Genomic DNA, 27,974 nt, shown 5'->3' on the forward strand with positions numbered 1-27,974 from the left:
CGTATTGCTGTTGTTGCCTGTAGTAATGTTTGTTTGTTTGTGTGTGTGCAAAGTGAATAATTGAACGATCAAAACATGTTCAACTAAAACAATCGATTTTCATGATCATTGAATACAAAGAAATGTTTTTGTCATTCTAATTTTTTTTTTGAATCAAATTATCCAATTGTAATGATCATAGAATAATGTTGGATTGAATCATTGATTTTCAATTCGATTACAAATGGATAAACATTGAAATCTTGAAATACATCTGGTTTTTTCTTATTTACAAAATGATAGAATCAATTTATCATTCTTGATTCATTCTATATACATTACGTTGTTGTTGTTGATATTGATGATGACACAAATACAGTGATGACAAATATGATTGTAAAAATTTTTTTTGATGACAATTTAATTTGTGGTTTGTGTTTCAAACGAAAATTTTTTTTTTAAATTCTCATTCCAATTTTAAATTGCTCGCATAATTTCACTAGTGATGATGATGATGATGATGATGATTTATCTCATCGACGAATCATCAACACAACGCAGAATGTGTAAACCACACACATGTGTACATTGTGAATTTTGTTGAATATTTTATTACCAACTATTACTTTGTAGTTTTTTCGTTTAAATACGGGAAAAAAATTTGTGAAAAAAAAATCATATAAACAAAAATAGAATTTGTCTACAAATTCATTCATTGCTAGAATGAAAGAAATGAAAAAATTTTATCGAAAACATGTACAACAACAAATCATCTTCATATTTATATGTGGAAACATTGTAAACAAGCAAACAAAACAAAAAAATGCACAAATTATACAGAATAAAATGGCGAGAAATTCAATCGGCAATTTGGCATTTAAAAAAAAACTCTATCCATCATATTTATCAACCATTTTGAATTATATTATGCTGATTCTGATTCCTTTTTTTCTTCGATGTTCATGGAAAAGAAAATAAATCCGTAACAAATCCGCTTAGATCCGCGATGAAAATCATCTCTTTGTATTGTGTGAAGAAAATCCATCAAGAAAAAAAATAAACTCTGAAAAAAATGATCCATATAGTTTCTCACGGGTTTCGTTTCTTAATTATGCTTACACCCTCTTCGATAAAGTTGATTGAATACACAAAAAAGCAACAAAACTAAAAGAAAATTTGACACCATCATCATTTTCGATGAGGATCACAAGAGTAAATGATCATCATCTTGTTTATAACAGTGATCTTCTTACTAAATCTTTTTCTGTGTATCTCAATCAACACAATATTGTCAAAAAAGTGAACTACAACTTTGAATATAAATAAAGACTTTTGAATCATCAAAGAAAATTTCGATTTACCATTCTTTTTTTTTGTTTTCTTGTATATTATCCTGACTTTAAGATTATCATATGAAAAAAAGCAGAAGCATTATATTCAATATAATCAAATTGTTATATATAAACAATTCATTTTTTTTTCATTAACATTTTTGGATGCCACTTCTACTGACCGAATATTACTTGAAAAAGAAAAGAAAAGCACTGTTGAAAGTGAGAGAATGAAAAAGAGAGAGAGAGAGAAATAGAATTGAACTGCATACGGAAACTGTATGGCAATTTCAAATTTTTTTCATTCTCTCTTTCTTATATATTCGGCAGTTCCTATATATATGAATACATTTGTATAATATCTGTTCTATATATCAAATAATATTATTATTACCACTCTATTGGAGATATGAACACATAGCAACTATACAGAGAGAGAGAGAGAGAGAGAGAGAGAGAGAGAGAGAGAGAGAGAGAGAGAGAGAGAGAGAGAGAGAGAGAGAGAGAGAGAGAGAGAGAGAGAGAGAGAGAGAGAGAGAGAGAGAGAGAGAGAGAGAAATAAACAAAAACGACAAACTTAATAGTTGAAAAAACCTCGATATATGATGATGATGTTGATGATAATGATGGAGTGGGTGCAATACGTCGTCTGAATAAAATAAAATGAATGAATGAAAAAACGAGGCACCCAATGGCTCCATCATCATCATCATCATCATACAAGCAACGAAAACATTCATTCAATTTCAGTTAGACCTGAACTTTTATTCGGTTCGGATCGACAACAAACATTGCAAGTTTAACTCTGTTATTTTTTTTTCTCTCTTCCTATATTCATTCGTTTGTCGTTCCCACACAAACAGCCAAAAACACGCAAACAACAAAACCGACATTGGTAATAATAATGATAAAAAAAACCCGGGTAAAAAAAAAAATATATTCACCCCACGAAAAAGCCACAAACCATAAAAACACGAAAAGAATTCCGGTGTTGATGGATTTGAATTGAAATTCTCGTTTCACTCATAAACAAAAACAAAATTCATTATATATTGATAGTTGCCAAAATAAAACAAAACAAAAAAAAGAAAATTTCAACGTATTTGAGGAAAGAATTTTCTTCTCATGTGTTCAAGTGTGTATTCATCGCCAGTGTTTAGAAGAAAACATTGGATTTTTTTTTATTGTTGTTCTGAATTTTCTCTTTTATTGATGTGACATCGGACAAGTTAGAATTTTTTGTGAAACAAACAAACGAAAAATTTCGTGACTGTCAGCAAATCATTGTTGTTGTTTTTATTTGTTGTGCAATACCAAAAAAAAAAAAACATCGAATCGAATTGACCACCAACATCCTCTTTTATGACAACAAAATCGATTCATTTGCCTATACATTGTCCATCGATTTGAATATTTTCTTATTTTCAACCCAAAATCGGAAATTCTACAGTTGTATTTATTTCAAAAAAAAACCATTTTATTCTTCAATCATCAAATTTCGCTGAATATCGAATTGTTTTTGTTGTCTGGAATTATTGTTCTTGCTGCCGCAAAAAAAACAGTCATTCAATTTTTTTCCTATTCTGTCTTTGTTTTTGTCGAATTTCTTTTTTTTCTGAAGAATTTGAATTTTAAAAATTGGATTCCAAACAGAAACTTGTTCTCATCGTCTCTGTTTTGTTGTTGATGATGGTGATGATCATTCTTTTTCATTTGTTGTTGTTCTTGTTGTTGGTGTCGGAACATTTCATCGATTGAAAAATTCATCTTCCTCGACACCATCATCATCATCATCATCATCATCATTCTTCAACACATCGGCAACGACGACAACAAATTTTAAATCGTTGAATTCCAATTTTGTCAAATTTAAATCGTTTCAAGTGCAAACTTTTTTGCTTGCTGCTGGGTGCGCTTGTTTTTATTTCAACGATAAAAATTTGTTGTTTCATTTCAAAATTATAAATGATATAGAAATATCTGGCAGCCGCAGCTTGTGAATGTCCACACAATGTTCTTCTGCTCGGCGCTTTATATTCTGATCATTTAAAATGAATTGAAATAGCAAACAGAAAAAAAAGTTGAATCAAAACGAATTTATGCCAAACGCCATTTCATTTAGACAGTGTGGACGGCCAAAGAAAAAAAAATTCTCGACTTTCACAAAACCAAACGAACAAAAAGAAAAAAGAACTGTCATCCAACATGTTGACAACTGTCAAATGATGAATCCTCGTTTGTTTATGTCGTTATCTTTTTTTTCTTTCTACTTCTTCTGAAGCAAACAAAAAAAAAATAAAAATAAAAAAAATAAAAACGAACAAGATTCTCGCCCATTGAATTCATATCTTTCTCGGATTCACAAAACTAAATTGTATTTTTTGGTTTTATCAAACATAGTGTTCCTAAAGTCAATTCGAATAAGATACTGTATTGCTACTGGCCAGAATATTTCTCCTTCTATTCATCACCTTCAAGTTAAATATTGCAGAAAATGTCAACCAAACAATTTAATCGACATAACATGTCGAACATTTGTGCTTATCTTGAAGAATGTTCCCATATTCAATGTTTTATTCGGGTGTGTGTGTGTGTGTGTGTGTTAATTATTTTGTCATCAAATGTCGATAAGTAACAACAAGGTTCAGTCCAGTCAGATTCTTTTTTTTCTTCATTCTTTCTCTCATCAACAATCATATTTATTCTATTCAGTTGACGGGTTTCGTTCATCTATTTCATTTCATTTTCACTCTCACTGATTTACGCATTCAGAATTTGGAAATCACTACATTATCATCATCAAGTCAAATATAATAAAACAACTACTACATCATCATCATCATCATCATCATCAATGACCGAATGAACACACGCACACATATATATACAACTTAATATGCTAAATTAACTTTTTCGGATGCAACAGTCCCCAATAAAATACAAACAGAAAGGCAAACACATTTTGGATTGTGTGAATGAAAATCCAGATTTTTTCAACCAGAATTGGCCAACATTAAATTTCATCATCATCATCTAGTGATGTTGTCAACACGATCTGTTTTAACACTGTGTTCATGTTGTTGTTCAATGATGTTATGTATTTTATTATGCCAGAAGGCCCTGAAGAATTAAACAAAAAAAAAATTCCATCTATCTTTTTGGGTCCTTTTGTTTCTTTTGCTTTGCCTCGTCAACATCATTTTGACAATCTGAATTCTCGGCTGGATGTTTGTTCGTTTGTTTGTTTGGTTGCCTAGGTCTCCAAAAAAAAAAAAAAAAAAATTCTCAGAATCCGATTCACTTCAAACATCATCATCATCATCATCATTCTGCTATTTTTTTTTTATATTTCATTCCGATTAAATCTCGTACCCAAAAATTTTTGGACTTGAATTCATTTATTTCATTATTATTTGAGTTTGTTGATGTTGTAATCGCTGCTGCTTTTTCTGTGGTTTGGCCATTGAAAGTTAATTAAAAGAACTCATCGCTCAAAAAACACTCCATAGAATTCATCTTTATGGAATTGCATCGGCCAACTACCAACCAACCATCCATGAGAAATGAATTAATTTTTTCATCATAATTTTTTTTTATGCTTGATTCCAAACAATTTTTTGTTTGTTCCATCAACATCATCATCATTATTAACAACAAAAACAACAACAACAACAACGAATGCATGAATGATGAAAATGAAAAGAAATTATTTTCCATAAAATGACTACCACCAACGCGCATCATCAAGATTGACCAAACTTTTTTTTTACAACGAAACAAATATTTCAAACAATTCTAAATAATTCAAATAGAAAAATCTAAATATATCTATTTTTTTGTGTAAAAAAAATAAGACAAACAAATTACCTCATCAATTACAAAGATTCGATGGTTTGGCAAACAAACAAAAAGAAAAAAAAAGAGACGAAAACTTTTTTCCCATTGTTTTTTTTTCTGGTTGATGACATGATGAATTTTTTTTCTGACCACATCGATAAATTATCGTTATCGAGATAAGTTTTTTTTACGTTTTTTTAATCAAGTCATCTTGTTATTCGTGATTTTGTGTGCATTTGTGTGTGTGTGACTATTACAATCTTTCGTGTTATTTGTGGTTCCAACCAGAATGTGATCAATTTATTGTTGTTAATGTTCATTCAAGTTTCAATGTCATTCAGATATTTATCTAGATGATCAATATATATACTACTAGCATAAATTTATGGTGTTTTTTGTGTGTTTCAGTTTTTCAAGTTGTTGTTATTTTTTGATCAATGTTCTATATTTTCATTGTAATCAACTGTTCGTTGATTATGAAAAAAGTTTTGAATGTGTGTCGTTTCTATGTGTATGTGTGTGTATGTGTTGTGTTGTATTTTTCTCGGTGTTCGTGTTTTGGATTGTTCATTTCTTTAAATTGATTATCTTGTTATTGTGTTTGTGTATGTGAATTTTTTTCTTTGTTTTCACTTTTATCGAGAATCAATCCAAGCTTTGGGTTTTGAAAGTTTCCAGTGAAATGAATCATCCATAAAGCATCCAACTTTGTGTTTTTCATCATCATCATCATCATCATCATTGTTAGAAGCAATATATAAAAGACCACCTCTTTTATTCTTTCCCCCATCACCGTTACATTCAACGGCATTTCGGGACTTAATCAATTCTCTTCTGGGGCTTCTTTTTTTTGGATTGTTGACTAAAACAAACTGACTTTTACGATTCGTTTGTATTAGAGATGTCTTAATTTCATCTTGCCGAATGAATTTAGATCAACTCCCGAATGGCTGATAAGAATCGTTTGCAATCATCATCATCATCATAATCATCATACCCGGAAAAGCCTAACACATATAACAACAACAAGAAAAGACAATCTTGTCTCGTTTATTTTCGAAACGAAAAAGAAGAAAATTCTTCAACTTTTTTTTGTATTTGGTACACACTTTCGAATAGATCAACATACACTCTAATCATTACTAATTCCCTTGGATTTGGTATGATTTTTTTTTCTTCACATTCATTCGTAAGAAAACAACGTGTACTACATATAGTGTAACAGTCAAGATAGATAAACTGAACTTTTCATCACCTAAATGTACACATTACAGAACAATACTGTCAGAAAAATAGCAAGATGTTTGTTTCAATTAATCACAACGAATAACTACAACAAATATTGTCATCGTCATCTTTTACAATCAAAAAACAACATATAAAAATCTATATCTAAAGAATCTAATCTATACAAGTGGAAATGATTCGTTGATGAACACAAATCTAATCGAAAAGAATACAGAAAAAACTTACCACTAGGCATTTTGGATGGAAAATAACGCAGTAAAAATACATTATTTATTCTCTGTTTTTCCAAGTTTTCCATTGTAATCAGAATTGAATTCGAAGAAAAATTCCAGAGACACAAAAAAATTTCATCCATTTTTTCATCACCATTATTATTTATTATTATTGTGTTAATATAACATAGCTACGAAAATCATCTTCATTCTATGATTCTTTTTTTCTGGGTTTGGTTGAAAATTGCTTTGTTTTTCTCTAATTTTTCCATCTTGAAGAAATTCCATTCTTTTCTTACTTTATTTTTGGATTGAGATCACAATATTTTTCTTCAATACGGTCATCATCATCATCATCATCATCAGTTATATGCCATTTCAATTATTGTTAGATCGACTGAATGATATGTGTATTTTCGTTAACAACAACGGCGCCAAAAGGCGTATTTTTTTCTACTGGCCCTTATTTGTTGTTTATCGTATACGTTTGCTTGAAATTAATTAGCTTTCATTTCATTGTTTTTTCTTCGTCAACAGAAAATTTCTTTGTTGTTGTTGTTCGATTCTGGATTCTTATTTCGGAAAAAATTCCTATCTATATGTTTGTTTATGATCATTCACTATTCTCTTCAAGTTTTGAAATCAACAGCAACAGCAGCATCAACAACAACAACAACGGCGAAGAATCCCATTTGAGATACACACACATACTCTCATAAGATAATTGATGAGATTTTGTTATATTCGATTCTGGAACTCTTTTGTTTGCCTCTCTTGTTCGTATCTAACTAAATAATAATAATAATAATAAAATACAACAGCAAACATACTCTTTCTTTTTTCTTCTTCATTTTCATCTTGTCTCTTCGTGACGCCCAGAATGTTAATAGAATAAAATGGAAAACAAGAATGAAAAATAAAATAAAGAAAACGAATCTGATGAAGAATCTTCAAGTAATAATAAGAAAAAACATCAAACATAAAATTCAAGAGTAGAGAAAAATTCCCTGTTGAGATTTCTTTCGTATAACTCATCATCATCATCATCATCATCATCATCATCATCTTGTATTTGTTGTTCCATTTGATGAACATGAAGAAATACAACGATAACAATGGCCAAATGAATTTGAGAGGGAAAAAACAATTCCAATATCATTCACTAAACATAACAACAATGACAATTATTTTCCATTTTCAAATTGAATATATTTTATAAATTGAACTTTGAAATGAAAACTTGTTTTGATCACATTCATAAATGATGAAATCGGAAATCATATGATTCTACAGAAGTTGACCCTAGATTGAAATAATGAATATCAAATGGAAAACGAAAAAAAATTCTTTTCTATTGATTTTATGAAAAATTTCCAAAAATCGGATGCCATTCTATCCAACTAAAATCATTCAAATAGCAGTAGTTTTTAGTGGTGGTCAAACATTTGACAAGTCACTTTCTTCTTTTCATCTTGAACAAACCAAAAATCAATCAAAATTTCTCCATTGCTATTACTATAAGCGACATAAAATATGTTTGGATTTTCAAAAAAATTTGATTCTTCGCCATCATCGTCGTTGACAACGACAAATATTGATGATTATAATATCGAATCATCATCATCATCATCGTCATCATACCGGATATCAAATATCGGATATTGTTGTTTCTGGTACACAAGTACTAAAAGAACGTTCATTCTATTAATCATTATGTTGTCATCTTGGTCATCATCATTTCCTTTCATTTCCAATTTTTCTACATCCAATTTTTCGAATATATTCGTAAATTGTGATGTCACCATTGTTGAATCTCAATCATCATCATCATCATCTGAATTCTATTATTCATCAACATTACCATCATCATCATTACCAACAAAAATAACTGAATCCAAATCATCAATTGATAATAAAACCAAAGCAATTGTCATCAGAAAGCCATCACAGAAATTGTCCATTAATAATAAAATTAATGACAATAGCATTATGACAATTATTCAACCAAAATCAACAATATGGCGTCATAGGCCTAAATGGTTGATCAAGACAAATTCAACATTGATAACAACAACAACAACAACAATACCACATACTACGACGAAAGCAACAAATAGGTCAACAACAATTCGTGAATCTAAACACAACAATCAAAGAATATTTGATAATAAAAATACTTTCATAAATATCAATGATGATATTGATAGTGATGATGGTGTTCGTGATAATATTGCCTTATCTTTATTTTCATCATCTTTTATTCCATTACCATCTTTATTTGATGATCATCGTCATTTTTATCATCATCATAATCATAGTTATGGCCATCAATTGCCATTCACACCATCATCATCATCATATCGACCAAAAAAACAACAAAAACGAGCTATTTATTGGACAAATGATGATTTGGAACAATCATCCTCCTATGATTCATTATCATCAATTTTGTACCAAAAACAGCAGCATCGTAAGCCATTGTTTGCCTTGAAATTACGAACCAAATTACCATCAACATCATCATCATCATCAACAATGATGACCACGACTACGTCAACGACAAATAGTGATAATACAATTAAATCTACTGTTTATGATGATTTTTTCCATTATCGAGCTATTAATGATCAATCTATTGATGAATTTATGCTTGCCGATAGTCCACAGATTGGTAATATAGAACAAGATGATGATGATGATGATATGAATAATGATTTTTATCATTCATCATCATCATCTTCATCGAAAAAGCAACAAATACGTATAACTAGACATCGGCATAAAAATTCGGAAAAAGATTTTGGTAAATTCTTAAATTATTACATTCCATTAAAAAGCGCACATACAATAGGAATCACACCTTTGGGGCCAATTTTTTTCACAAGTAGATATTTCATATGATTTTTTTTTGTTTAATTTTTTCTCGTCGTTTTTTCTTGGAAACATAACGACTAATTCATTGTGATACAATATTTATTTAATATTTAGGTTTTAAATAACTCAATTGGGAAAAAAGGATAATTTCATCATGATGATGATGGTTATGATTAACCATTCCAGTAATAATAATAGTGAAAAACAAGGGCAATGTTCTTTAACGTGTTTGCGTGTGTTTCAAATGTGGATAAAGATAAAACCAGAAATAAAAATGAACCGGTGATCTAAAATAAATGAGTAAAGCAAAAACAAAACTTGGTACAAAATTACGAAAGAAAGAAAAATTTGTTGATAATTATTACAAATGGATGAACATTTGGTAAGAGAAAGCAAAATAGGAAAGAATGAAGCAAAATTTTTATTCTGTTGACTGTAGAATCTCTTGTAAATGGATTGGCCTAACTTCTGGCCTAATTCTATATTAAAGAATGACAACCAGATTCTCATTCAGTACCTTTTTGCATCAAATACAACATATAAAAAGCAGTGAGACAGAAAAAATCTGTTATTCTAAAGATCTAATGGAATGTTTATTATAATTAAAAATAATTATTGTTATTTTTTTCGGTTTGGTATAATTATTAGTAATGATGATACAACCAAAAAAAAATATATGCTCAAAAATACCACTACCACGTTGTTACTGTAACCATAATTATCCAAATCATTTTGTCGAGATCATATGGAAAGCGAGAAAAAAAATATACCAGTAGTCGTTGGAATGAAATCAAAAAAAAAAGTATAATTCCATTATAATCAAAGCCAATGTAGAAGTATAAATGCTGCATTTTTTTCCAAATGATTGATTAATAAAACAGAAAAACGATAATAATAATAATATTTTGATTAATAATCTTTCTATCAATTTCCACGAATTATTAATTCTAATTCAATATTCTTTCATTTAAAATATATAGAAATAATCGGCACATTAACCGGTGTTGCGGGTGGAAAGATTGCTTTGCCATGTAATATATCGACATCAACACCAAAAGATTCGGTTTCATTGATACTTTGGTACAAAGATGAATCGACTACTCCTATTTACAGGTAAGTTATGCTAGAATTATATTATCACAATCAAAAATTATTTTAGAATTCTGTTATTCTGGCAACAAATTCTTGAATGACAAAAAAAATTAATTTAATTTTCTTGATGGAATAAAATTTTTTTTTACATCTCTATTTCTTAAAAAATTATTTTTGTTGTTGTTTTTCATTTTTGTTAATTCATTTTACATTCAAAAAAAAAAAAATACCAACAACAATGAGAATCATATTGTGTAACATAAAAAAAGGCTTAATAAATTTTTTTTTTCTAAATTTGACATAAATGAATTTGATGAAAATAATATGAAAAAAAGTGAAAAAACATGTCTAGTGTTATTCGGCATTGTTGTTTTTATAAATATACGATTTTAATTTTTTTTTTGGCTTCTTATACTTCTCACATAGAATGACATAAACATGACATTTTGAAATTATTTTCCTTCATTATTCCAGAAACAATTCGGTTTCCATAATGGGGACCGAATCGTTTGACAAGAATTCAGACATTTAAATTCTGTCTATACTCTTGTTTTTTTTTGTTTTGCATATTATATGCATGATAACTATCAAAAAAAAAAAAAAAAAAAAAAGAAAGAGAAAAAGAGAATAAAAATCGAAATATAAAATCAGGCCACAGAACAAAAATAACCACTAAAGCCACACATATATACCGCGAATAGGAATATAATAATATATTTCACACCAAACAACAACAACAACAACAAGTTCATGTAAATATAGATGTTTTGTGTGTGTGTGTGTGCGTTTGAATTCTATTGTTTTTTCCATTGGTTTGAATGTGTGTTTGTATTTTTTTTTTGCATCACCAGCATTATATAATTTTTTTTTTTGGTTTTGGTCGATTTGACATCAATTTTTTTTCTTGTCATTGTCAATGTGTGAATATAAATATCTACGGATGTCATATTCACAATCAATAAACATACATAAACAAGAAACAAGAACAATGACAATAAACGGAAAAAAAATTGTAATTGAATGGCATATATGATGGCTGTACATGTAATGATGATGATGATGATGATGATGATAATAGATTGTGAGAATTTGGTAAACAAAAAGCAAATTGAATCGATCACAGAGATCGATGGCCAATAATGGTTCGTACATTTTTTGGTTTATTTTTAATTTTTTTTTGTTTCTTTTACTGTTATTGCTTGCATGATTTGAATTTCTTTTCACGTTTTTTTTTGTGTTTGGTTGGTTGCTTATGAAAAGAATTTTAAGCCATTTTTTGTTTTGCTTTGTTTTCAATTTTTTTGTTGATACTAAAATTCAAAACGAAAACTGATTATGAAGAAAATTTGAAATTTTTTTTCCTATGATGACTATGATCTATATTCAATTTTATCCTTGTTTGTACAATCATCGATCATATTCAGAACGTTTATTTTTTTTCTTGTTGTTCTAAGATGTTGTTCCAAAAAAAGCCCAATGAAAATAGTCAAAGATGATGATGATGGACCAAGAATCGATTGATTCAATAACAATAGTTTGAATTTTGACCATTATATGGTTTAACCATTCACGTTTTTTGATAATAATTCCATATAATAGGAAAAATTGGGATTTGATTCGATACAGAAAATTTGTCCACACACAGACACAAGTTTAGTTCAGACGAAACTTAATCATCATAGTGAAGAATGATAAAAATAATTGATTTTTTCTCCCTGATCAATGATAATGATCATTGATTGTGATTATGATGATTGCAATCGAAATGGGTGATGATTATGATTCAAAGAAAGTCAGAAAAAAGAGGCAACCCATCTTCAATGATGATGATAGGCGCTGAAATAATGGAAAGAATGGAATAAAAAAAACGGGTCCATGACAACCATCAAAAAACAAAATTCATTTCAACTTTCATAAACACAACTATCGAATAATGGAAAAGCAAATATCGTTGTTTTCATTTTCAATATTATAACAATTAAACTAATGCTATCCTATATATAATAATGTTGGTGGTTATTATTTTTTATCATTATTGTTATTAGTTTATGTAGTTTGTATTTTTTTTTCATTCATTCAATTTCATGTCAATGAAATTAAATGTAAAGCCATCATCATCATCATCATCAATGTGAATGAATGAAACATCATCATCATTTGTTCAGAGCCTTATACATGCACACAGGATTTGTATCGTATTTTTTTTTGTTCTCTTTGTCCTCGGGTCGACTTGTTTTTTTTCTGTTATTATCTCATCATTGTTCCAGAATTTTTTTTCTTTCTTTTTCTCTCATATAATTCTATGTCATAGGTCTTTGTTTTTTTCCTTTCTTTGTTGTATATTTATTTTCAGCTTTTGATATATTCTAGAATCCTATTGTTATCACTGTGTATGTGTGTTGTGAGTATAAGCAGGGATCCCGTTGTTGTCGTCATTTGGCCGGGCCTGTCTCACACGTATAGAATTCATCTTCCATCAAGAAAAAAATGACAATGATTATGACATTGTTACTAAAAACATGGTTCCAAGCCTCCCCCACGCCTTCATTTGATGGCTATATTTGTTATTGGTTATTTTAGAATCATTCATTTGATTGACCGTAGTCGTAGCCATTATTTGGATTGTCATTAAACCAGAAAGGAGAAAAACAGCATAATTAAATGGAATGAAAAAGAATTTTTTATTGTAACAAAAATTGGCAGGTGATGATGGTGATCTTCAATTCCCAGAACCGTTGCAAACACAAACATAATTTGTCTTTGTCTGTTAACCACCATGATATTGTCAATATCATTATTTCGCTTCGGGCCATCAGTTTTATTTTCGACATAATGTTTGGCTATTTTTTTTATATTTTTATTTGTTATAGATTAGAAAAATTCAATTTCCGAATTTTATTTTCAGAAAAGAGGAAAGAATATTATCACTGTGAAATTCTCACACTTATATCATCGATGTTGGTTTCAATATATCAATCATTGATTAATCATTTTTTTTCGTTGTTGCTGTTGTTGTTTTAGCTTTTATTAATTTATTTATTTTTGTTCTTTATTTTATTCTTTTTTTTCTTCACTCAGAATGATTTATGTTTGATTCCCTGTTTCTCGTTTGTGTGTGTGTGTAAATGTGTCATAGATAAGAATGAACGTTTCATTTTGTTGTTGTTGCTGTGGAACCGTTACTTAGAACCGTTTAATTTTATTTATTGCCACCCAATATAATTTTTCAATTTTTTTTTACTTCTATTTTCACATACACTACGGAATTTTTGGTTTAATGAAACAAAAAACGAAAACGCCCAATTAAATCAATCCAAATGCTTCGTCGAATAGTCAGTCATTCATCATGACGCCTTTGTTCCAGTTAGTTTGCTTAGGGAAAAAAATTCTTTTCGGAACATTTTTTTTGTCCACATTTTCTTTTCTTCATTCTTTCTCTTTTTCTATCTCTTTTATCTATTGTAGCTATATTCACTACCTATCAATAAAACCGATCGGTCTGATTGTTGTTGGTATTTATCATTATTGTTACACAAATGTCACTCATAATTGTATACATTTAAAAAGAAAACAAAACTTTTAAAAATTTCAAGAATTTCTATTTATCTATAGCCTTTCAAGATTTTATTTTCATTTTCATTTTATTTTATTCAATCATTTAGATTTTTCCTGTTTTTGATCAATGTATTTGATTTGTTGTTATCTTTGGTTTGTTTTTTTTTGGTTGGATTTTTCTCATTTCATCTCATTTTCATTTTCTTTTGAATGAAATATTTGGTGATTGATGAATCTGTGGGTTCCGTTTTTTATCATTTTTTTTCTAACCAGTTTTCTTCCTTCCTAAGTTTTCTTATTCTCAACAAAAGAAAATAGCACTAGAAGATTTTTTTTTCAATGAAGCTATTCTGATTCATTCCATTTTGTATTTTTCCGGTTGAATTCAGTTGATTTGAACCAGAAAATACAACGTTCTTTGTATTTGTCTATGTTGTTTTCTTTGTTGTTGTTGTTGTCATTATTATTATTACGTTTGTCTCCGGATCTAGGTTTCTTCTAAACACACAGACACACGCATATGATGTTTGGTTCAATTCTTGTACGGGTAGAATCTTATTTGTTTCGTTTTTCGTTTTTTGAACAGAAAAAAAATACTAATTGAATTGCTAAAAAACGAAAAAAAAGCATAAGAAATCAAACAGAAGAATCGTCGATTCTTTTCAATTTTGTATTTTTTTTTCTTTTTTTCGATCGTCTTTACTTTTCATTACAAATGTTGACTATGAAGAGAATTGAATGAATGGTGAATTTTAAACATACAAGGTGGGGATAGAAAGATTGTTGTTTGGGATGCTAAAGAAATCAAAATAATTGGCTACATAGTCTGTTCAAATCTTTTCTGTTTTTTTTTTCTTTTTTGTTGGCTTCGTTTCTGTTGCCTTGTATTGTATTGTCTAGATAGATATATATTGATGACATAAGAGGCCAATTTCATTTTCGTTTGTTGAACCAGAATTTCGTTTGATTTTTCTATCTCATCTCCTGCTGCTGTTGTTAGAACAAGTTTCGATTATATCAAATTATTCTGGTCATATGGAGATTCAATTGCAAAAAAAAAAAAAATAATAATTCGTTACAACATTACCCACAGCAGGAGCTGATTTTTTTCCATGATTATTTCAATCTCTTTTCTCATTGTTACATACCAATATTTGATTGAATCACATTTGATCTTGATTTTTTTGTTATTTTTTTTTGAATAGTGATGCGGATCAATAATAAGGATAAGTTTGTTTGTCTGTTTTTTTTCCGTTGTTGCTATAATTCAACTACAATCTTAATATTATATCAATCAATTTGTTTTTCTCTTTTTTTTTGTTTGAAACTTTGAACCATGAATTATTGAATCATAGACGATGATTCTTATGCATTTTTTTCTTTTGTTCATATTTTTTTTCTTTTCCGGATTTTAATTGCATTTGATTATTTCTTTTTTTTCGATTTCATATCGATGATTATTTGATAGCAATATTAGTTCAGATGGAAAAATTTAATTTACCCTTAACATCATCATCAATATCAGAATCATTCGTTCATTAGATTTCTTTTCCATCGCTTACAGTCAATATTCTTTCATTCATTCATCCGAATCAAAAGGAAAAAATCAGCAAGAAAAAAATGGATTTTAATTAAAAGTTTCTAGGCCAAACAGTCATCATCATCATCATCAATGTTGGTCACCATTCCCAAATTCTTACAAAGAATTTTATTTGCTTATAATTATTGTTATTATTATTATCAATACCAATAAGCTTTTGATGACTAAATTTCTTGATTATTATTATTATTGTTTTTCGATTCAGAAATTTCTTTTCTTTCTTTCTCTCTTTCGCCTTCTCTTTCTTTCAAACTTCTTTTCATGTTCACTTTTCCATGATATATGATATATATTGGAATGCAATTTATAATGGTGTAAGAATTTCTGAATTTGAAATTAAATTCTTTGCACACATTTTGAATCATTGTATGTACCGTGTATGTGTGTTGTTTGAATTATCATCATCACCATCACCATCATCATTGGTTTCTTGCAAAATGTTTAAAAGTTCTGTGTTTTTTGTTTTGATTTCTCCTCTATACTAATTCGTTGCGTGCTATTCGTTTTTGTATTGTTTTATATGATGATATGACGTGAATTTATTCAAGCAAATATATTTTTTCATACAGACTATAAAGAAAGTTTTTCATTGAAAATAATATGTAAGAATGTCGGTATACATCATCATCTCTCTGATGCACACACACACACACACACACACACGCATATCAAAAGAACGAATAATAATGAAATAAGAAAAAAAAAATGTTAAAATGAAATAAAATCAAGAAAAAAAACTAAACACAAACGCGGACATATCCAAAAAGAACGAAGCCAAGTGGAAACAAAGTTTTTTTTCTGAAAAAAAATTCTTAATAATGATAATAATAAAAGTAGTTAAAATAATGTTACATTGAATTGTAGAAAAAAGCTTGATTCTTTTCTCATATTTTTTTTTGTTTCTCTTCATTCTATTCGAAGAAACAATCATCGTCAAATTCTTGATTGTAATATTGGTGAAGGCCAAATTCTGTCTATTGTTCAGGTCTTGCCGATAACGCGTCTCGAATAAACCAAAAACCAGAAAATAAATCAAACACGTAAAGGTCGATTAGAATCTCATTTGCATTAATGAATGAATCATTGAGCATATGAAATGGCTAAAATCTATAGATTGCCTTTGTCGTTTCCTATTTTTTTTAGTTTTCATTCAAATTATTGCTGATATTCTAGCCTTTGGTAATAGACGATCATAATGAAAATAAGTTTTTTATAGCCAAATGTCAGAAACAAAAAAAAAATCCGATAAGAAAATTGCCAAAGCAATCATATGCAATTTGAATTCAAAATAAAATGAAGCAAAAAAAACGGATGAGAATCCAATGAGTATGAAAATCCGAATGAATTTTCATCACTAGTTTTTTTTGTCATCAGTTTGTTCGTTTGCTGATTTTTTTTTTTATTTTCGTCACTTTTTTTCAACAGAATCAAGAATTTGTTACATTTTTTCAATTATACAAATTATACATATGCTATGATTTTGTTTTCGCATTCATTTTGATTCATGATAATGATAATAATGATTTGAACCAGAAACGAGATTTTTTTCAATCTTTCCGGTTGACAAAACCCGTTCATATGTCTGCGGGCTATTGAAATTTTATTGAATGTAATGTCATTTTAGCATGGAATTTTTTTTTCCATATTTTTGATTCTATTTTTGCAAATTCATACAAAATTTATTAAAGGGTAAAGTTGTCATACGTCATTATTTTCCATTCTAAATCAACATCATTATTATTATTATTATCATCACTTTTTTCGGTTTGGAACGATAGTATATTTCATATCCGATTTATGATCGATATTCAGTATATAAACAGTCGCTGAGTGATGATGATGATGATGATGTGTGAAAAGCTAATAAAAAATTAGGTTAATTAAGTTTACTTTTGTCTCTAAATGATGATATAGCTGATTCGATTGATTCATCAATGATGACACAATTTCTTTATGGTTGTTTGATTCGATTCATAGTTATCATCAAAAAAAAAATGACAAAAATGAAAAAACCAGATGTCCTTGATTATGAAATAAAGCGTCATCAAAAATTTTGATCATCATATTGAATATCGTTTTGAGGAATTTTATTTCTTGGAATTTGATACTATTTTTGGCCTTCATGTTTATGATAACCATAATGATCTTTATAATATTCTGTCAAGAATTTTTACTATTATTATTTATTCAATCAAACATTAATCATGATTACCAGGACATGTCTTTCTTTCCGAAACTTTCTCACATAACAAAAAAAAAATTTAATCGATGTAAAACTGTATCATTAAGTATGTATTAACCAATAAAAATAATTTTGTCCTCCTTGGTCTCTGGGCCGATCTGGCAAAACCTAATCAATAATGAATTCTTCAAGAGATCTTTAAAAAGAGAGAAAAATTTTTGATTGATCCCTATGCATTGAATAGAATTTTCGAGAATGAAAGTGTATTGTTGCCTTTTTTTATTATTTTTTTATGTATTTGTGTTTCAGAGGTATCAGAATATTTATTGTGATCTGATCCATCATTGATGATCTTTTGGTCTGAAAATGAAAAAAAATGCTTCACTCCAGAATACAACAAATGAAAAACATTTTTTTTTTTTTTTTTTGTTGCAAATTGTCTTTTGTCATGTATTTATGCGTGTGCAGTAATTAGGTACTGAAGTTTGAATATGGTATACAAGCGAAACAATAAAAAAAAAAATTTTTACACTAAATGAATTTCTATCGTGACTTGGAGTAATTGAATACTTGGTCCAAAACTTTGCTATCTTTTGAAAATGAGAAATTTTTTCTTTTTTACAAAATCAGCTTATTCATAATAAACATTGCAATAAAGCACATATAATTGAATCATATTGAAACAAAACAAAAATAAGTTTTAGCTTATTTTCTTATTGTCTATCTGGTCATTGTTGTTTTTTGTGGTTTGTTAAGTTTTTTTTCCGAATAATTTCATTTTAGTTTTAATTATCCATGATAAATTAATTATCCCATTTTTTCTGTTTTTTTTTGTTAATAGTGTGGACGCCCGTAAAGGCGTTAGCCTTGAAGCTGCAAGACGTGTAACGGATGAAAATCTTGCATCAAGAGCCTATATGAATACTGGTACAAGTGGATCATCATCACCATATGCACATTTAATGTTGGAATTATTAACACCCGATGATGCCGGTGAATATGCATGCAGAGTTGATTTTCGTAAAGAACGTACACGTAATTCGGTGATATTTCTTAAAATAATTGGTAAGTGGAATTTTTCTTTTTTGACGATTCATTTTTATGTAGTATATTTAACGAGTTGTAAAAGTGGTGAAAAAAATTGATCCATGCTACAACTCGAATCTTATTTCATCATCATTTCACATGAAATCGTTATTAAATCCCCTCATCTGAAATAAAAATTGATATCCGATTCTGTTACCATTAAAAAAATGCATATCTCGGGTATTATCTCAGTGCAAACAATTCACAAAATAATACCCAACACACACACACACACACAAACAAGACAATTTCACAAGCTTACGCTTGTGATTAATCAATTCTTTTTTATTTCTATATAATTTGTTTGATTCTCATAAAGAAAAAAAAACGCACAAAGAAAGAGAAAAGAAAGCTTAATCAAATGTATAACAAAAAACATTTAAGTGAAATTCAAGCCCAGACACTGACGATGATGATGATAATAATGACAAACAATGAAGCCCATGATTGGAATGATCCCGAATTAAGGATTCTAGAGATGATTATTCTTGTCTTTTTTTTTCTCTCTCTCTCTATTCGCCTTGGTCAAGTATCCAATTCTTTATGATGATGGAAAAAGATTCAAGTACTTGATCTTTTTCTATCTTTCTTTCATATTGCTCGCTCTTTCTTTCCTCTACCATTGTTGTTTTTATTTCCAATGATTATCATGAAGATGATTACGATAAAATTTTCATCGCATTGATGATTATTATTAGGATGAGATTATTTCTTACAATGTCCACTTGCTTTTTTTTTATTTTCGTGGTTCGTTTAATATTCTTATGGTTGTTTTCTCTTTCTATATAATAATTATAATATTGTACAAAAAAAATCGTACAATAATTTGTATGCTTTGTAAGAATATTCTGCTTTTGTTTTTTTTTTTGTTTTTTGTTCGTTTCCTATAGCATTTTTGTTTCTTCTTCGGTTTTCTTTATAAAAATGAATGTGATCATATGATGTTGTTCCACAAACACACACACACACACACACACATACAGAATCCATCGAATACCTATGTATTCTTTATTATTTGAATGAATAAAATACATGGATACAATTTTGGATGTATATTTCCGAATTCTTATGTTTGTTTCAATGTTAATTTATTGTTATTGTATTGAATATATATATAATATTCAGTGTAGTTGTGTGAATGTTGAATTTTTTTTTCGTATAAGTCACGAATATCAGAAAAAAATATTCTATATGTTTGCATGTAAAGATGAGAAAACTAGAGAATTGTTTCGTGTGTGTGTGTGTGTGTGTGGAACATCTTTCTTTTCAAAACAATAACATTCGAATCTGGAATCATATTGGTCAGAAAAAAATAGAATTCACTGTGTGTGTGTGTATGTGTGTTTGAAAACCGTATGAATCTCTTCTTTTTCCTATCTAGACTTTGCTGTATGTTTTTCGGCCAATGGCCACTTGGGAAATTTTTTTTTCTGAGCTCAATTCCGATTCATACTGTGTTTGTATATGTGTGTGTTTGTGTTTTGGCATGAATCGAAAAATAGTAGAAAAAAAAATTTCACATTCAATGATCAGAAATACGGTTTTTTTTTTCTTTATCAAGTTTCCACATACTCAAAAATACTTTTATCACTACATATAAAATGAAAGCATCGACCATAATATAAACAATGAGAAGCACAAAGTAAACATCGATTGGATCCGTGTCTATACTAGTGTTTGTAATCATTATCATAGTGAATGAAATGAATTGAATCGAATGTGTGAGATGAGATGAGATGAGATGAACAAATTGTCACCCATATATATATATAGTTATGAGTTTTTCACTTTGTATTCTTCTTTTTTTTCTCTCTCTCTCTTTCTTTCATTTTATTTTACACCACATACACACACAAATTCGTTGACAATTGTCCCTTGGTGACAATAATAATAATTTTTTCTTTTTCGTTTTGTTTCATTCATAAATTAAAAGAAATATATATATATAATTGTGCCCAAGTAAAATCAAAATAATAATGATAATAATGAAATGGAAAATTAAACATTGTGATAATAATAATAATATCGATATATTGAATGTGATTGCTGCCTCATACAATAAACTAATGCCAATTTCTTTATATATATTTTTTTCACTTTATTCAAGTAATTTCTATCTAGTATCTCTCATCTTTTCATTTTAATTTCTTTCGTTATACCATAAAATTGGCCATTTATTCCATCACTTTAGATATTTTCATTAAAAAAAAATAAACTTTCGTAACCAACTTTATTATAATAATAATTAATTGTGAAAATTGAAAAGATCTTTTATCGAAAACTTTTTCAGTAAAAAAACAAAGAAAAAAAAATTTTTCATTCAATAGCTTGTCAATCTTTTTCCGTTTTCTTTGTTTCTCTATTCTTCTTATTCTTTTGCATGGTTGGTCATCACTATGAAATTGTGGAAAGAATTTATTAACTTGTTCAAAGTGTCTGTCGTTGTTGTTTTTATTGTTGTTGATGTTGCGAATCAAAATATTTTTTGTTTTTGTTTTTTGTTTTTATTTTCATTGAAAAAAATTCTGGAATCTTTGGAATTTGAGTTTTTGTTTTGTTTTATTTGGTTTACCATCTGGCATGCGTATTGAGATTTTTTTTGTTGTTGCTTTGGTTTGGTTTTGTTTCCTTTTTTCGCTGGATCGATGATCTAAATAAAATTATCGTTGGATCAACAAACAAAAAAAAGAAATATCTTCACTTTCGATCGTATTTTCTTTCATTTGGATTTTCACTTCATCATCACCATCATCATCATCATCAAGCGTCCATGACATAGTAAATTGAATTCAAAATCATTGTACCGAATGATTTTATTCTATTGAAATGGCCGGTGATATAGTAAAAGAAATTTTTTCTCTTGAATTCAAATCAAATGATGACAGCATAATGAAAACAATAGCCCACTTGGCTACAGAATCAAATTGAATTTATATAAATACAATGACAACGATTCATTTGAATTGAAATTTATTTGTGGTTCAATCTTTAATTAGTTTGTGTTTGAGTATATGTTTCAAACGTGGAATATTATCAGTTTGATTCTATAGATGATACTACTAGAGGTAAAACTTGGATTCATTTATGTGAACAAAACCATAGGACGTCTTAATTCAAAGTTTTTTTTTTGGATTCCAGTTAGAAATGGAATATTTTATCCTGAAAGTTTTTCTTTCTTTCTTATTCGTTCATTATTAAAATCTATCCACATGATTATGATGTTGTTGTTTGTTTTTTTTTTTTTTTTTTGATTATTATGTTCATATCAATCATTTTCATTTTATTTCATATGATTCATTTTTTTTCTTACACATATTTTTTTTCATTTTGGTTTGCCGCTACATTCCGGTTTAGCCGTAAAGAGAAAGAAAGAAAAATTCATCATCATTCAAACGACAATGCCACACACACACACACACACATTTCAATCATCACCATCATCATGTGATTAAATCCCAAAAGTGGTACTTATTGGGCTTCCACTTGATTCCACACGCACACATATTTATTTTATTCTGAGTTTCTTATGATACTTTGAATCCATCATAGTATAGTTGTGTTTCTTTATTGCATTGAGCCATACATTATATAATTGATGATAAGAGATCAGGAAGGCCGTTGTTTTTCATTTGAGTTTTGCTTGAATTTACCAATAAGTAGTTCTTATTTTCATCATATTTTTCTATTTGTTATCGGTATTGTCGTTATTGGTTGATCCGCATAAAAAAAATAGTATTTCTTGGATTGTCTACAGTATTTGTGTGCGTTGAGAATCATAGAATATATTTGGGTATTATATTATATAATCGATTTTGAGTTCCATATTTTTCATCATCATCATCATTCCATATTGTTTTGTACGGTACAATGGATTGCAATGCTTTTGATTAACGTTTTTGAAAGTTTTTTTCTTTTCTGTAGCAACAAAACCACCACCCCTTAAGAATACTATCCCATCATCTGTAAAATGACTTCACGATTTTTTTTTCAGCAATCCAACATACCGACTAACCAAAACAACAAATAATCCAGAAAAAATGTTCAGGAAAAGAACAAAAAAAAAGTTTATCAATTTTCCATTAGTTTATTTTTATTTTTATTTTTTTTGGTCACAATTTAAGAAGTTTCTAACTCATATTAATTCAATAGTACAGATTATTATGGAATTGAAAATAAAAGTAAATAAAAAAAAATCCATCAACTAGCCACACAATTACAAATTATATTGAAAAACATTAGTTTTCAATAAACAACAACAACACTAATAATAACAGGATGATTAAAAACATCAAGTTATTCACATCTCTTGTATATTTTTGCAAACACACACACACACATTCACTTATAATATGTGTTCAAACAAAAACGGCACATGATTATTTTTTTTTTTTTTTGGTTATTATATCGACCATATTCTTTTGACAAGACAAATTTCGTTGATTGTTTGGCTGGCTAGTTCTTTTCCTTCAATTCTATTTATTTATTTTTTGTTATATCCGGAATCGATATAAACATTAAAGACGGATGGATATTAATCCATCTAAATATTTTTTAATTGCCGTAGATTCATGTTATTTTCAATAATTTATATAATAGATAGATAACATTGTGATGGGATCTTTGTTTGATAAATGTGTGATGTATTGTGATGTTGTATTCGATTTATTTTTTTATACCCATGGCCATAATGATGATGATCATCATCATTTTGTTATCATGACAAGTTAATTGATGCTTAACCACTATTATAGCCACATCGTTTTTTCGTTCTGCCATATGCCATTCATTTATTCTTTTGTATGTTTGTGTGTGACAAGTGGATCTTCGATTTTAGCCAAAAGAGTATAATATTTGATAATAAAAAAAAATAGAGAGAGAGAAGTGAAGGAAGAAAAACGGATCTAGCTATGATATTTCAATTTTTTTTTTCATCCAAATGAAAAATGTCTACCATATTTGGTTCGGATAGTAATCATTATCATAATTATCTTCGATGACATTATTGTCCTGGAATAAATGACGTGTGGAATAGAGCAAGAGATAGAGAGGGAAAGAGAAAAAAACCGATCCCGGAGATTGTCATCAATTGTATTTTTCTTTCAAATATAATTTTCTTTTCGACTTGTCTTTTGTGTCTATTCAATTTGTGTTGTATTTGTGGAAATTTGTTTCAATTCAAGCTAATTGAATAAATGTTGGCCATCAAATTCACATTCACACACATACACACATTGTTTTGGTATATTAGTGGTGGCCCAAGCTGGAGCAAGCAACCCTAAACTTTAATTGACTTTGATCGGTCATATGTGGCCGCTGACTTTTTTTTTGCAGCCATATTTCATAGTTGGAATATATATCATATTTGATTGATTGGTTAAGGTTTATTTCATTTTTTGTTTGGAAACTCGGTCCTTTATTTTTTCTCTTTTCTCGAAAAACTCATGTTTGGTTTGTGGAAAATATTTTGACATTTGACAGGCTAAATTTATTTTTATTTTTTTATTTCATTTTTTTTCATTACTTCATTGTGAAAATGAATTTCGTTCATAATCGACTATTTCCCCAACCCCAGTGGTAAATAGTGAGAAAATTAAATTAACATCATATACCCAATATGGAGTTTGTATATTGAATTATAATCGATTATCCCCATTATTATTATTATTATTCTAATGGTGATTATGATGGATTCTCAAAGTTTTTTTTTCCAATTTCCATTCTTTAGATATTAATTCTTTCTTTTTTTCTATTTGTTTACTTGTATATAGTACCACCGGAAAAGCCTCAAATTATCGATTCAAATGGTGAATCATTGCCTTCATTAATTGGTCCATATACCGAAGGTGATCATCTAACATTAATTTGTGAAGTTGAAGGTGGAAAACCAACACCATCATTAACATGGTGGCGTGAATCCGTATTGTTGGATGATACATATGAACAAGTTACGACACCCAATAGTAATACATTGGTACGAAATCAATTGATAATACAATCATTACGGCGACAAGATTTAATGGCCGTATTCACATGTCAAGCATCGAATAATAATATATCATTACCATCCACTGCCACAGTAACTGTTGATCTAAATTGTAAGTTATCTTTTTTTTCATTTGATTGTTTTTCTCTTCTTTTTGATTCGAAAGAAAATTTTTTATTTTCAAATTTCATTCATTCAAGATTTAAATGATTTGTAATTTGAAAGATATGTCTATATTAATAACATAATATTAGATTGTATCATCAACATGGACATCATGATCATCATCATAATGTCTTGAATGATGTAAATCAAATCATATTCATGACATGACATGATTTGACTTTTATTATAATAATAATTGTGATGATGATAATAAAAAAAAAAACTGTTTACCGCCCACACTTGTAATAATATATTTTGTTTTAATAGAAATAAAATTGGATAGAGAAATCAAATACACACCTACGCACATTTATTTTAGCTTTCAATCTCACCAAAGTTTTTATAGATGAATTCAAGTTTTTTTTTGTATTTGGTATATTTATATTGCACCAAACAAGTATTAAAAGCAAAAAAAATTCATCAATTTTTTAGATTAAATTTTACCTATTACTTTTCATTCCATTATCTTTTAAATCATTATTGTGAAAAAGACCCACTGTCACATCATCATCAGGTAAATAATGATTTTTTGATGAATGAAAATTGAATTCAGACCTTAAAAAAACCCGTTTCGTTTACATTCAATTTGATTAACTTTATGGAGTTTTTTTTTGGACTCCGGTTTTAAGCCGTAATACCAAATTTGGGTAAATTTAATACTACTACTACTACTACTAGTACAAGCATACCTATGATGACTGAGAAAAAAGATTTGTCAATATATACAGATAGAAAATTCAGTGATGAAAAGAAAAAAAAGATGTTTTATCACTTTGAACAAGTAGATGGATAGATTCTTTCCATCACTAATGTAATTTATTTGGCTATTAATGCAAGGAAATTCATAATTAATTTATTTTGTTATTTCAACTATATTCTTGTAGCTATTATCATTATATTTGGTTAGTCGAGACTAGACGTAAATACACATTATGATAAAACAAACACAGCAATGTCTATCTGGTTAATCATTGAAAGAGATATTTTTTCCTAAAAACATTATATAAGTTACGAATTTAATGTTGTTGTTGTTGTTGCTGTTGTTGACAATAAAATTTAGGTAGTAAGCTTATGATGTTAAACAATCTAGTTAAATTCTGTATATCATGTTTTGCTGTATTTGTTGTTTCTGTACAGAATTTTTTTCTCAAAACGAAACCAACAGAAAAAAACGACAAGAGTATAGAATTTCGCTATTAACCAAATTGAAACGATTTTTTTTTTGTATATTATCAAAAATATAACATCTAATAATGATGGACATAGATGATGATCATTATTATGATAGGGCGTATAATCGCACACACACACACATATATATATACAATAACACAGTGATTCAATCTGTATCATCATCGTTAAGGAAAAAAAATTGTTTCATGTTTCATCATTATTGAATAATATGTGACCAATTTCGATACAAGTCAATAGCAATGTGATGATATGATATATCGATATAAAGTGAATGGAAAAAGAATAATTTTTTCCATAGTTATTCGTTGAGAGAGAGAGAGAAAGAAAAAAGATCAAATTAAATGTATTATGGTGATATGTATACACACACACACACACAAAACAATGTGGCAATGTGAAACAAATATAACGAAAATTTGATCTAAAGCCATGTGATGATGATAATGATGATTATATGGTGATTGAAAATAATTATTTTCAATGTTCTTGGCTTTGTTGTTGTTGTTGATTATTGGCTATCGAATAAATTGTATTCGAATTTTTTTCTTTTCTTTTCTTCACATTCGAATAATAATCATCATCATCATCATGTTCATGTTGCTGATTATGGTGATTATGCTGATATTCACACTGTAGACACATGTATTCAGTCATTTTTTTTGATATTTTTTGATATAATAACATAAAAATACAAATAATCGGCCGGAATTTGTCTTAAGCGACGAAAATGAAGATAATCTAGAATTTTTTTGTCATTTTTTTTCGTTTCTAGTGAATCTGATAATGGTAAAGAGATCAGTGTTCAGTACAATCATCATCATTATTATTATTATCGGTCATAGTTTCATCTAATAATATTCTCTATATTTCTCTCTGTGTATTTGTGCGTGCATTCAGTTCCACTATAAGGAATATTCCAAGAATCGACCATTTGAAAAAGGCAATACATGTTTTTTTTATTATGAAGAAGAAGCAAAAAAAAATTCTTATTACATAACTTTGTGTTAGTGTGTGTGTGTGTGTGTGTGTAGCCAAGTGATGAAAATTTCTCATCATTTCTCATAATGGCAAGTCATATCATGAGAAAATTATTAATATGAAACAAAATTTTTCTTTTTTCGAAATACGAATGCGAGTGCAACAAAAAAGATGGCAGATAGGGTAATGAGAGAAGCAACAAAAAAAACTACTAAATAAAATGAATCAAAATTTAAGGAAATGACAACGACAACAAAGATGAAGAATGAGAGAAAAATTTTACTTATCTGGATTTTACCCGAAATTTATAGAATATTCGTCTTCTTTATTTTTCAATCAACCATTTAAATTTTTTTTTCTTCTTTCGTCTTTTCACTTTCTCGTCATCATATTCATCATCATCTTTGAATTGCTTGAATGGATATGCATACAACACACACCATACCAATATTCTCTTTTTTTTATCCATTATAAATAGATGGAATTGATGCTTTGCAATATTTTTTTTTCAAACATAGTGGTTATACACAAACACCACAAGGGAATTATATCAAGAATTTGATGGTGACATACACAAACAACATACGCGGTAAAATGATTTTTCATCCGAAAATGTTGGAAAGAAAAATATGGAAAATAATCTGAACTTTATTCTTTG

At 28.4% G+C, this 27,974-nt stretch overlaps 1 protein-coding gene across 4 annotated transcripts in view; it reads left to right on the top strand.

Annotated features, from left to right (window-relative positions):
- Positions 1-2,043: 2,043 nt before the first annotated feature.
- Positions 2,044-27,974, top strand: part of LOC124492570 (uncharacterized) — a 47,249-nt gene continuing 21,318 nt past the window's right edge. For all 4 annotated transcript variants that reach the window (XM_075729774.1, XM_075729780.1, XM_075729764.1 and 1 more), the window contains exons 1-4: positions 2,044-9,410; positions 10,462-10,594; positions 18,752-18,975; positions 24,765-25,091. In XM_075729774.1, the coding sequence (XP_075585889.1) occupies positions 8,141-9,410; positions 10,462-10,594; positions 18,752-18,975; positions 24,765-25,091 (1,954 nt within the window). In that variant the 5' untranslated portion in view covers positions 2,044-8,140. The remainder of the gene's footprint in view (positions 9,411-10,461; positions 10,595-18,751; positions 18,976-24,764; positions 25,092-27,974) is intronic.

The sequence above is a fragment of the Dermatophagoides farinae genome, chromosome 1, assembly GCF_024713945.1.
Source record: "Dermatophagoides farinae isolate YC_2012a chromosome 1, ASM2471394v1, whole genome shotgun sequence".
NCBI classification, from domain to species: domain Eukaryota; kingdom Metazoa; phylum Arthropoda; class Arachnida; order Sarcoptiformes; family Pyroglyphidae; genus Dermatophagoides; species Dermatophagoides farinae.